Genomic DNA, 12,911 nt, shown 5'->3' with positions numbered 1-12,911 from the left:
TCTGAGGGACTGCGGGGGTTCGCGCAAAAGCGCAATATTGCATTCTAGCCCTCGCTCGTGGCTAGTAGTGCAGGTTTTAAGGTTGACCGAACTCAACCTTGGTATACAGAGGCGCTTACAACCAACCCGGTGTAAGGGATCGTTCCTGGTCTTCAGGTGTTGATCCAACGTTCGCTGACCTTTCGCGAGGGAAGCGTGTGTTGTTGGTGGGACTCATACCGTTCGGTAGTGAGATTTTCTGCGTGTTCCTACACGACATATACGTTTTAGCACGACTAGCTCCCTACGCCGTAAACATTAAAGCTGGCATGTTTACCGAAAATATCGGGAAGAACAGAGGTTTGTCTGCACGTGGTAGGATAAATGCCGTGTGCATTACGCTGGTGGATCATCAGAATGCACACAGCATCGGATTTGATGGAGCACCACCGCGTCAACGGGTTGCAGCTCGATCAAGTTCAGGGACGGCGATGACAGTGACCGCACGTTCACCTTAAGCGGAACAGTGCGAGTTTAGTGTTTGCGGCTCTGAACGCTATATTGGTGAAGTGGGCATCTAACTGCAAGAGATTTGGCCAGAACGCGTCGGGCCCCACAAGTATCTATGAAAGCTCAGCGAGTACCATTCACACGAAACTTGGACCTGCAATAATGTGAGGTAGAAGGGTAAATACTGAAGGCGTCGAGCAACGTCAAAACTCGTGTATTATTGTACCAGTGGTCTTAACTATGACAACAGTGATAGCCTGTAAAAGGAGTATACAAAATTTAGCGCCAAGCTCCCCCTATAGCCTTATGCTGGCGCATTTTCAACAATAAAGAGGATATCCCTGACCGTATCAGCCTTGAGGGCACCACGTCGTTTAATAACCGTATTACCGGCCGTGGAAAATGCGCGCTCCGAAGGCACTAACTTGGCGATACAATCCAACCACTTACGAACAAGAGGAGCAATAGTAGCAAAATTTGAATGGTTCTGTTTCCACCACGACAAAGCCGGCGGATATTGTTTTGCTGTATAGTAACAACTGCCTCACATGAATTTCCTATATAGTTTGAGAACACCAGGCCACAATCTGCAAATACCTTCTCATCTGTCACCCCGACCTGTTTTTTTTAATATTTTATGCGTACAACAGCTTTAGTAAGTTTTGGTTGAATCTGTCTCTTGGGTTGTTCAGCATTTCCTCCGAGAGCGAAGAACTTGGTATATCACAGCCAAAAGGGATAACTTTATTTTTTAGAATCAAGAACATTTGGCGAATAAAGACAATTTTCGCCTTCTCAAATGTGTCGTCAGTGAAAATCTGGGCGTTAGTCATGTAGAGATGGAGCAGCGAAATCCAGAGAAGGTCACTCTCTTTCTCCTTATAGATATGCTTCGTTAGTAGTGCTAAAAAGCTCTGACGAACGGAATGCAACGTTCGGAGTATTCGTGGAGCGAAGGACGCTTCATTCACGCTTGTGTATAGCACGTCAAACATACACTTGTTATCCAACATTATTTTGAGCAACTCAACGACGAGGTGAAGTGATATCAAAGTTGGATAAGTTTCACCATCAAGGTTTTTTGTCGTGACGCTAAATGGCGCCAATAGCTCAATGAGGCACTGAATGGTGAACCACTGTTCAGCACTAGTGAAGCTTTTTTTTCTCGATGCGGCATCATCAAATTCCTTCAACCCTTTTACCGACACCAGGTAGGTAAAACAAATCTTTCACCGCCGAATGGAGCTTGATGAACCGCTGGAGCATATCCAAAGAGCTATTCCATCTGGTTGGGCCATCAATCTTCACTTTTAGGGGTTCCTTCGGCTCGATTGGAGTTCATCCAGTCGGTTGCGTCCTTTTTGAGAGCGGTGAAAATACTCAGTAAATTTGTGAAAATTGTGAACAGATTTGCGAGTCGACTCCATATCGCTGAAATTGACTTCCGTGTCACCAACGCTCGCAACATCCGCTACAAACTGTGCAACTTGTGCGAAAAGAGATCAATGTCAGCAGCGCTAACTAAATTATCTAGTTCACCATAGGCTTGCATGCCGTTTTCCAGAATTTCCAACCGATCATCTACTCAATTTGATTTTTTGAAACAGATTGCGAATGGGGACCAATATCTAAGACACTTTTAATTGTTTTGCCACTGTTAACTCCAGCTTGATTCCCATTATTAATAACAGTACCATCCGCATCTACCGTCACATTGTTTGTCATATCTTCACTTTACATCAAAAGCGCAGCTACAACTACCAAATGCAGGGAATGAGCAGTACAAAATCTGTGCGTAAGACCAAGTTTTGAGCATGCACTCGTAATATTTGATGCTCCATCTCTTAAAAAGCGCACGCAGGTTTTGGGGTCAAGACGCCACCACGTAAAACAATGAGATAGCGTACTTGCAATTGAGTCCCCATCGTGCTTTCCCGGAATGAGTCGTACTTCGAGAGTTCATGATTTCATGTTGAACAACGCATCCACATAATGAAGCGTAAAGCTGATGTAGCTTTCACATTTTACTGATGTCCAGATGCTTGATGAAACAGAGAAAAAAGCGCACTCCTCGTCACTTGACAGCATATGTCTGAGTGTCAACCTTGAGTCAGAGGCTTGGGAATGGATCCGATCCGTAACTGTTTGGCGAGATGGAACGGCAAGAATCTCCTGTACACTGTTGGTGAATTAACCAGTCTTGATGAATTCACGATCACCAACAGCCTCCTCATGTCACGACTGACCCATTTCACCAATATATTCTCGAAACAACGCTGGTCGGATTCTTCTGCTGATTCAGACCTGTTTCTCAGGCTTTGACCTCTTCCTCTCGCCGAATATTTTCCTCAAACATTCTCAGGGCATCAATATGAAGCTTCCTCATGTGGGGACGAACCTTATTTTTATATTTTATGAATGGCACTCCCTCATTGCAGCTCAATCAAAAAAAGCACCGGGCCTGGTCGCGACTGAGCTTTCTCTTTTCACGCCTGCTTGCTGCTCACTCGCCACACATACCATGAATTGATACTACACCTTCTCCCTTTGGCTTGGCACTGGATATGTTCGTCCGGTGGGACATTGCTGCACATTTCTGAGGACTGGATATCTTCTGCTAGCCTGAGCGTGCCAAGCCCGCTTGTGTAGTAAGAGGTAAAATGCGAACTGAGATTGATCCTGGCTTAGCAACCTAACACGTAGTGCTCTGAAGGAGGCCGCCCTTGGGAGTCTGTGTACCTATGTACCCTCCGAGCTTCACTAGACTTCTGATTTGCACCTAAGTCATCCTTGCGCCATTGAAGGCAGGCGCAGGTGACGATGGGTGCGAAGAGAGATGTCATTCTCCCCGTATGCCAGGATAATGATGGAGCCGACTTCAGCAGGGGAAGATCCTGCGGATATTCGTCAGGTACTCTGCAGCTCCGGTGTCAAGCATGACTGTACCGTTATCATGAACGGCCTTGACGACAAAGGGTCCTTTTGAGACTGGATCGGTCTTTTTGCGTTCTCGAGCAGGAACTCGCAGCATCACGTTGTCGCCGACACGGTAGAAATGCTGCACGCGTTTTAGATTTTCTCGTTCGTTGTCCTGTAGAATCGCCATGAATCTTTGCTTCGACAAATAGTTCCAATTCGCGAAGTGCAATTGGCGGGTCAGCATGTCCTCGCCGAACAGCAGTTGAGCTGGAGACGCTCGCAAGACAGGGTGGTAACTTGCTCGTATAGCATAGGCGGCGTAGTCGAGTGCGGTTTCGAGCTGATCTTGCAGATCTGGGCGAACACGGAGAATATTCATCAATTCCAGGTGCACGCGCTCGCAGATAGCGTTAGACTGCGGATTTTTTTGCTGTGATTGGTTTGTCTTTGATCGCCATTGACTTCAGAAGCGCTTGGAACTCGTCGCCCGTGAACTCCGGACCACGATCATGAACGACTTGCTTAGGTCGAGGATAACGACACAGCCAGACCCGCTCGAAGCTGATTGCGGTGGCTGCAGATCCCTTGCCCCGCTGCACGATCACCTCTAACCAGCGAAATTGTAGCTCAATCGCTGTCAGGCAGTAAAAATCGCCGACTATCGGCCCGAGCAGATCAACGTGAACCACGTCAAAAGGTCGATCAGTATTTGAGACGGGTATCGGTGGAAGATGGCCGTACTTCTGCTTACCACCATGTAACTTTGCACGTTTGCAGTCACGGCACGCCTTGACAAAGTCTGTCACGTCCTTCTCCATGCCGGGCCACCAAAAGGTGGACATTGTGTGGTATTGCTTGTCAGCACCGGGGTGAAGCAAATAGGAGTGATACAATTCCACCAAGTCTTGTCGTTGCGATTCTGGCACCACGATTCTCTTGTGATGATGCAGCAAGACGACTCCAAGTGCAGGACGAAGCGCGTAGTCTGGGTCAGCCTGCTTGCTCTCAAGATGCTGAATGATAGTTTTGCAGGTATCATCTTCCAGTTGGTGCTTCTTGACGACTGGACCATCGATGGCGACTTCTTCTTCTTCGACTGCACAGAGTTCTTCTTCACTGGCTTGCTTCACGAAATCGTAGCGCAGCCTCGAAAAAGCATCGGCGCCTACATTCTGGGATCCAGCAATGTATTGCAATTCCAGGCGGTATTCCTCGAGAAGCAGCTTCCAGCGCGTAGTGAAGTTTCACGTGGATACAATAAATTCTTGTGGTCGGTGTGAATGACCACTGGAAATCCCAACAGCATTGTGCGATATTCTTTGAGGATCTCGATCACAGAAAGCAACTCCCACTCCATTGTAGAGTACTTCCGCTGCATCTCCGTCATGGAACGCGAGAAACATGCAATGATCCTCTTGCCTTGTACAATGACGCCTCCGATTTGGTGTCCGCTGGCATCTGCAAACACGTGAAAGCGGCGACTGTAGTCTGGGAAGGCGAGCCACACGCTTTGAGCCAGGGCAGTCTTGATGCTGTTGAAGGCTGCTGAATCTTCAGGAGTCCATGTAAACGGACAATTCTTCGATGTCAGACGATTAAGTCGAGCTGTCAAAGTCGACTTGTTCGGCACCATGTCGCGATAATAAGAGATCATCCCCAAGAATCTGCGCAGCTCTCGCTTGTTGCGAGGTTCCGCGATCTGCTGTATCGCTTCAACCTTCTTCTTCTGCGGCTGGATTCCTTCCGGAGTAAGCGTGAAACCGAGATAGTCTACTTAATCGCGCAGAATGTGGCACTTCTTGCCGTTAAGAGCCACATCATACTGACGCAGTCGGTCAAATACGATCCGAAGGTGCTCCAAATGCTCCACAGGATTCTGCGAAAACACTAGGATGTCATCCAAGTACACAATGACGAAGTCGAGGTCACCAAGAATCCTTTCCATACAGGACTGGTACTCATCCGGGGCTGTCGAAATCCCCATGGGCAGGCGTTTAAACTGGAATTTGCCGAACGGAAGGCAAAACGCTGTTGCAGCACGGCTTTGGAGGGCGACACGTCGCGCAAAGTAGCCCATGTTAGCATCGAGAGTTGTCATACACTTGGCTTTGCCGAGTCGGAGCAGGATTTCACGGATTTTCGGCACGTAGTAAGGCGAGCGGCGCAAGTACCGGTTGAGCTGACGAAAGTCGACTAGGAGTCGAAGCGATCCATTAGGTTTGACCAGGAAAAAGGCTGGCGCTGCCGCTTCCGAGCCGTAAATCTGGTCAACGACGTCTAGTTCCAGGAGTCTTTGTATTTCTCGGCGCGCTGCATCTTCTTGACTGCGAGGGACACTGTAAGGCTTTGCATGCGACGGCGTGTAGTCGACACGCAGAGGAAGTATGTAGTCATCCAGGCGGATTCTGCCGAGACGCCCATTATACAGATCCACGTACTCTTGTAGGAGCTTCAAGTAACAATGCTGCAGAGCAGCTTCCAGGTGTTCCGGCAATAATTCCTCAGGGGTTACAGCACAATCCTCTCCGGCATACATTTCGTCACTGGCATTGAGTGTGACCTCGTCTTCTGCTGTTTCCTGCGCTGCGGAACCGCTCTCTGTGGTGCGAACAGTCAACTCGCTTCCATCCCAAGTGACACGACCGTTCTTGAAATCAATGGCAAGTCCGAGAGCACTCATTAAATCACGGCCGATGGTCATATGATCCGGAAGCGAAGACAATACTTCAAATTCATGAATGATAATCGAGTCTCGCTTCAGCTTGGGAATCCGAAAGCGCACCATCATTGAGCCTTCACTTTTTGTGTTTCCCTTGACCAACTTGAAGGAAACTGCGGAGCCTTTGAGCTGGGCTCCCTGCTGCTGCAATTGCTGCATGAACGCACTGCTGATCACGCTGCGCGAACAGCCACTGTCCAGGAGGGCTTGGTAGCGCTCTTTGCCCGATTCCAACTTGATCATGGCTCTCATTGGTGGTGTTGTAGCAGTCGGTGGCGCGTTGAGCCCGACGAACATGTACTCTTCGTCGCTAGAGCTCCCAGCTCCCTGCTGTCGGTGCTCTACTCGCGTTTGCTGTCGTTGTTGGCGCGGTTGGCCTGTGCGAGACCCACGTCTCTGATCAGCTTGCTGGTGTTCTTCTTGATGGTTGTCGTGGCGAAGGGCGCGACAGTCTGCTGTGTTGTGAGTGGTCGTTCGGTGAAAGGTGCAGTACTTGTTGCTGGTAGTGTGGTTGCTATTGGCGTTGTTGTTGCCTCGGCCAGCATGAGCACCTCTGTTGGGCGGCTGACGACCACGGCTGCTGTTATTGTTGCCACCACGATTACGATAATTGTTGCTGCTGCGATGTCCCTGACCTCGCGAGCTTTCGTGGTTGTTGTTCTTCTTGTCTTGACGATGAAGGCGCTGCTCTCCCTGTTCAATCCGCTCGAAAAAGGGCACAAGGGCAGCCACGGTGGAGTAGACTTGGCCGCTGGCGTCATACTTGTTCTGCCACTCGTAGGGTAGTCCGCGCTTGTAAAGTCGACACAGCGCGTCCTCGCACATCGGTGAGTTCTCGTTGAGACGGGCCAGTGTGTTCTCCATGCGCACTAACGCCCGGAACCGCTTGCTGTATTCGGTGAACGACTCACTGCGAGCCTTCCTGATCTCCCAGAGTTCTTCTTGTATTTTCTCGCTGTAGTCCGCGGGCAGGACCACGATCGACGCCTTGCGGAGCGAGCGTGTGAATTCTTCGTCCATGCGAGTGTCATCATCTGTGAGAGAGGCGTCAACGAAGGCCTCATGCAGGTCGCCTTCCAGCAAGATGGTGGTGTTCAGAAACTTGTCCTCGACATTCCAGGACTTGAGCGTGGCGAGTTGGTTGAAATGATACACCCATTCCAAGAAGTCCTTTGGTCCTCCGTCGATGAACTTTGGCATTTTCTTCGTCACCACTTCTTCTTCGATCCCTTGTTCCTTGTTCGCTGCACGTACGGTGATCGAATACGTGAGGTAGCGTTCCTTGTCATCCTTGAGCGCGGGGCGGCTCATTGTTGAGGGTTGGCGGCCGACGGGTGTTCCAGGTCGATGATGCTGATTTAAAATATTTCAAAGTGCCAAGCCCGCTTGTGTAGTAAGAGGTAAAATGCGAACTGAGATTGATCCTGGCTTAGCAACCTAACACGTAGTGCTCTGAAGGAGGCCGCCCTTGGGAGTCTGTGTACCTATGTACCCTCCGAGCTTCACTAGACTTCTGATTTGCACCTAAGTCATCCTTGCGCCATTGAAGGCAGGCGCAGGTGACGATGGGTGCGAAGAGAGATGTCAAGCGAGTGACTCCGACGCAAGAGTTGCTGGTGGTGATGCTCGCAACGATTTTGGTCTTAATGGGGGTACTTCCGCGTCGCTCGCGAAGGCACTCTTGAAGGAGTTGTCCCTGATGGTGTCATTCGATATGATTTGGTCGAGCGTGTCCTTGGTCGTGATGTTGCTCCAGACTTTTTTTGACGGTGTCGTGTGTACCTGCGTTGCTGACGACGTATCTCCTGCACGTTTTGATTTCTTGCTTGATGGTTGGGAGTGTGGATTGGTTCTGCTTCTTCTTGAGGGAGTCGTAGAACAGCTCGCATCTGCTACGGTCTGATCATCCATGGCGGCCGTGTGTCCAGCCTGATCGATGGGAGGTCTGATCAGAGAATGAGCCAGCTACCACTGAGTGAAGCTCTCGAAGCAAAGATTTCGAAGAAGGATTGGTATGGGCACGAAACTTGCGAATCTTTCTGCCCAAAGCTACCGCGAAGCGCAGTCGGTCTTGTTTGCCGACTCCTTCGAAGGCTTTCAATATAACAGCTGATGTGGCATCCAACATGGAACTGCTTTGATTAGCTACCTTAAAGACTTTTTGCCAATTAAACGACTACAATAGCCGGGGTGTCGGCTGTGTGTATCCGCGACGTCGTTTGCAAAGCTGGACGTCCAGCCCGTCAACGTCCAGATCGACGTCAAAGGTCGGGACGTCGACAGCATTCCTCTTCAGTGATGGCCTCAGACACCGCCGCTTGTTGCGGTTGCTGTGTCTGTCCTCGCTGAATTTCAGAATGAGGGGCTATGTACGTTTTCGTGGCACCTCCGAAATGGGCTACATACCCATATTATTGGGAAACAGTGTCCAAGCTTTCATAGTAACCCCAGCATTTCGCCTGTTTTGAAGGCGTTGCTTGACACCGACCTGCTTGCCTGCACCAAACTGCGGGAACGACGCCGGAACTTCGTCACCACGACGGCCCGTCAGTTTTGGGGTCCGAAGGGGGATACATGGAGGACGGGAGCCCTGCCTGGCAAAAATGGCCAAAATGGGCACTGCGCTCCGTCTACGAACCCATTTCTGAAAGATTTCTGGAAAAACCAACCGACACTTGCTCAATCTCTCTGCCACTATTCAGCCTGCCCCGAGACTGCGCATTGATCACGTCGAGCTGCTCACGCCGCACGCCGCCACACCGCAGGTGCTCGCCTCCATCTTTGTGCCTTTCTTCGCGTGCCAGTTTCGAGTGCCACATCGCCGATCGTTCGCCGCTCTCCCGTCCAGTCTACGCATTCGGTTGGCCGCCAGCTGAAAGCAGCGGCAACAGCTCTCCTCTCTTCCTCTCGCGCACAGTTCCGCCTGCCGCGCCGCCGAGAAGAAGAGCGAGCGAAACGCAGCGACTGAGCAGCACCATTGGCCAGGCCTTCTTCTGCCTGCAGACGCGGCCGCAGCCGGTGGCCCCGTTCGCGAGCGGGACAGTGCTGAGCTTCCACGCGCCTGGCGAACCCGACGCCGTGCGCGAACGCCTCGCGCGTCTACTGAGCCTCTCTGCAGCCATGATGGCCGAACCCGACGTGCTGACCAAAGCCGATAGCGACGGCGATGCCAGCGAGACCGCCGATGCCTTCCGCCCCGCGGACGACGACCTGCAGCAACTCACGGTGCAGTCGCTCCCCTACGTCAAGTGCCGCGAGAGCGTGAGCGCCGTGTTCAGCTTCGACTCGGCGGCGCGTCGCCGTGTTTCGCTGGCGTCCAACGCGACGTCCGACACGGCCAATTCGTCGCCTGAACACGCCGACAAGTTCCCCACGTCGCTCTCGTACTCAGTCCCGTCCACCGCGATAGTGACCAACACGCCGCGCGGCCGGCCCGCCGTGGACGTGATCGCTACGTACATGAACACGTGTGACCAGCGCACGGTGAAATCGGAGCTCATGCGTGCCCACGCGCACTTTGCCTCACCTCGAGGTACGGACATGCTCTTTTGCTCTTGCCTGCTGTGGTTGAAGTTGAAGGCCATTGCGGCGCAGACGAAAGAACTGACTGTAGTGATTTGGTGTTTTGTCGTTGACACGTTTGTGTTGCGTTGTTTGTTGCTGCTGTTGGTGAAGGTGGCCCGCCGTCGCGCATCCGTTCGTCTTCCATTATGAGCAAGGAGGGCAGTGCTGAATGGGGCTGGTTCGCCGACATCGACTCGAGTAGCGAAAGCTGGGGTGGCGATGGTTCCATCCACTCGCTGCGGCGCCGACTAAGCGCTGACTTGGGACTCATCGACGTGGGCAACGTCCACGTCCTGGGTGATGAACAGACCAACACACGCATCACAGCAGCGCACAAGACGTTTACAATAGTCACGGAAGGCAACAGCAAGGTGGTCTCAGCTACAGTGTCCATTCCCAAGTTCCGCATTGTGCAGTCACGCTCCGGCGCCGACCGCCACGCGCAGTATTTAATCACCCTCATGCTCGGCAAGGAGCTGTACGCAGACTGGCGTCGGTACTCGGAGTTTGGTGAACTAGTGAAGACGCTGGATGAAAAGCGCTACACGCGGACACAAGATGCCTGGGCAGGAATCGAGACGCGCTGGTTCAATCGGCTAGAACCGTCGTATTTGCACCAGAAATGCATCACACTCGAGAACTTCATGCGCGAGCTCATGTACGAGTCGAACGAGCCGAATGTGCTGATCAACTTCCTCGGCGGCTATCTGGGCAAGGTTAACGCGCGGCCTACGGACCCCGTGGCATATCGCCCAGCAGCTCAACTCCCGAAGGAGCTTCGTCCACCACAGCCGCAACACGAGCGAGAGCTGTTCGAGAAGATGTGGGCTGAGAACTTTAAACGGTCACATGTGGAGTACTCGACAAGTGGGCCGGCGACCCAGGCGGCTAGCTAGACAGTGAGCTGGCTGGAGGAGTGATGAAGGCGTAAAGGCTCCGTCTGATGCCCGTTATTTGATTATTCGTTTAAGAGGTTGCCTCTGCGCCCTTTTCTAGTGGACTCTTTCTCATTTAGTCGTTGGCAGAGCTATTGACAGAGCTACAGGAACCTGCTTTTGAAGGCAGCAGCGGCGTCCGAATAGCAGAGCTCGTGTTGATAGACAATTAGGTCGGGGATATGGGAGATGTCACGCAAGTAGAAGAACTGGGCGAGTCGTGTTTGGGAAACGAGCGGGAACAACCACGGAGAGACCTGTGTGCAGCAGCAACACCACAACATAAGCATCACGTCGAAGCATACCAGGCCGACTAACATGTAAACGAACCGTCGAAATCAGCACATGCCAGGCAAAGCCGACGATCACGCCAACAAATGCACCAACAGCCACTTGGTCCTTGGTGTGATAGCCCAAGCGCACTCGCGAGTAGCAGGTCGCCGCTGCCAGCAAAATGCAGCCGACAATCGTGATCCACTGCTCGATGTAGCGGTGCGAGTTCAACCTGCAATGGAGACATTCGTCAGTTTTCCTGTGATCCACGGCATCTCAGCGTGACGGACCTCGAACACGTGTAGGCGACAGCATTCGAAGCGAAGTACGAGATGAATTGCGAGTGAGCCGAGGGCATTCCCGACCCGCTCATGCGTGCGCCGTCAGGCCGTTGCTGGTTGATTGTCTTCTTGAGCACCTTGTTAATCACTTCGCTCACCACCTGCCACCACCAAATTGAGCGTTAGTTCGGTAGGAATTGGCTGGCAACGCATTGATTGAGATACCTGGCCGAAAAACATGCTGATGCTGTCCAAGTCGCGCTGGGAGGCGACCAGCGTCACGTGCATGAGGGTCACGAACCTACGAGAGCGTTTTCGCGTTAGTTGGCTAGAGAGCATGATATTGACGGCGGAAGTGGATCGTACACTGGCGAGAGCGTGAAGAGCGCCATGATGAGGCCAAACCGGTCGGTCGGGTCATACATGACCCACGTAAGCTCGAAGGCCTTGAGCGCCTTGCCCTTGGACTCCGCAACCCTGGTCATGGCGTCGTGCGGTGGTCGCTTTCTGAAGTTGTTGGGGAGAGTTCGTGCTACCGGATGGTCCTCCACGATTTGCACTGAGCATTGCAGTGCCTGGTCTCGTGGTTGCTATTGATATTGCTTCGCCAACATTATCGGCCGTGACTTTGGTCGGATGGAGCGTGCCTGAATTCGACAATGGCCCTCGATGAAGAAGGAAAACCATTGCTGCACTTTCATTACAATTGATTCTGAGTAAACAAAGCACAACTTCTAGGGGTGTCCACGTAACAAGTTACTGAGACTTCTTGCTAGGAGAAGCAACAGGGGCCTTGGAGCGGCAGATTTCGTGTTGGTAGACGGTCAGGTCCGAGATGTGTGATATGTCGCGGATGTAAAAGAACTTCGCGAGGCTCGACTCGGCCACGCGTGGGAACAGCCACGGAGAAACCTATTCAACCAAAACCACAGCAACATCAGCTACTCTCACATTTGCAGTCACCGGAAAAGTCAAAACAGAGCCTTCTCGTACCGAGGAGACCAACATATACCACACAACTCCAGTGAGCACACCAAACACCGCGCCAACTACTACTTGGTCGGTGGAGTGGTAGTTTAGGTGAATACGCGAGTAGCACGTCAGCACCGCCATCATGATGACACTGAAGATCGTGAACCACTGCTCCAGTCGTCGACGCGAGTTCATCCTGATACACGACAGCAAAGGTCACATCATCGCAACTCAATCAACTTAAGGGCTACAGTCCGCGCACCTCTTCCACGTGTAAATCACGACGTATGCTGCAAAGAATCCCATGAACTGAGAGTGCGCGGAGGGCATCCCCGGTCCGGTCATGTACGCGCCTTCCGGTCGCGGCTGGTTGATGAATTTCTTGAGCACCTTGTTGAACACGACGCTAACCAGCTACCGAGCCACGTTACCAGCGTCAGCGACTGCATCAATCAAGCAATATATTGCAATAACAATTGATATTTACCTGCCCCACGAGCATACTTATGCTGTCCAAGTCTCGCTGCGAGGCGACGATCGTGAGGTACGTGATGACCAGGAAGCTATATGTACAACAGGGGGTCAGCATAGGCAACCCAGTCGCATCGATGGCAGTAAACACACATGGGAGACAGAGTAAAGAGCGCTAGGACAACGCCCAGCGGGTCCGTCGGGTCGTACACGACCCACGTGAGCTCGAACTCCTGCACGCGCTTGACCGCATCCATCGTCGACGTCACGTTTGCTATTCACCCCCAA

At 52.0% G+C, this 12,911-nt stretch overlaps 3 protein-coding genes across 3 annotated transcripts; 1 reads left to right on the top strand and 2 right to left on the bottom strand.

Moving 5' to 3' along the window:
* Nucleotides 1–8,701: 8,701 nt before the first annotated feature.
* KRP23_10420 (uncharacterized protein) lies at nucleotides 8,702–10,587 on the top strand (the record flags this gene model as incomplete). The annotated part of the gene is made up of 2 exons (XM_067880868.1): nucleotides 8,702–9,659; nucleotides 9,803–10,587. 2 exons carry the CDS (start codon nucleotides 8,702–8,704, stop codon nucleotides 10,585–10,587), a joined length of 1,743 nt encoding a protein of 580 aa, XP_067741167.1.
* Nucleotides 10,588–10,730: 143 nt separating this feature from the next.
* On the bottom strand, nucleotides 10,731–11,665 carry KRP23_10419 (Dolichyldiphosphatase 1; the record flags this gene model as incomplete). Its single annotated transcript, XM_067880867.1, has 5 exons — nucleotides 10,731–10,883; nucleotides 10,957–11,131; nucleotides 11,190–11,341; nucleotides 11,406–11,481; nucleotides 11,547–11,665. The coding sequence occupies 5 exons, from the start codon at nucleotides 11,663–11,665 to the stop codon at nucleotides 10,731–10,733; spliced, it is 675 nt and encodes a 224-aa protein (XP_067741166.1).
* Nucleotides 11,666–11,936: 271 nt separating this feature from the next.
* KRP23_10418 (Dolichyldiphosphatase 1) lies at nucleotides 11,937–12,880 on the bottom strand (the record flags this gene model as incomplete). The annotated part of the gene is made up of 5 exons (XM_067880866.1): nucleotides 11,937–12,092; nucleotides 12,174–12,348; nucleotides 12,415–12,566; nucleotides 12,640–12,715; nucleotides 12,777–12,880. The coding sequence occupies 5 exons, from the start codon at nucleotides 12,878–12,880 to the stop codon at nucleotides 11,937–11,939; spliced, it is 663 nt and encodes a 220-aa protein (XP_067741165.1).
* Nucleotides 12,881–12,911: the final 31 nt, after the last annotated feature.

The sequence above is a fragment of the Phytophthora ramorum genome (genome assembly GCF_020800215.1).
Source record: "Phytophthora ramorum isolate Pr-102 chromosome Unknown Phyram_PR-102_s0010, whole genome shotgun sequence".
NCBI lineage: Eukaryota > Oomycota > Peronosporomycetes > Peronosporales > Peronosporaceae > Phytophthora > Phytophthora ramorum.
The sequence above is the reverse complement of the archived record's forward strand: the minus strand, read 5'-3'. Positions and strand labels throughout refer to the sequence as shown.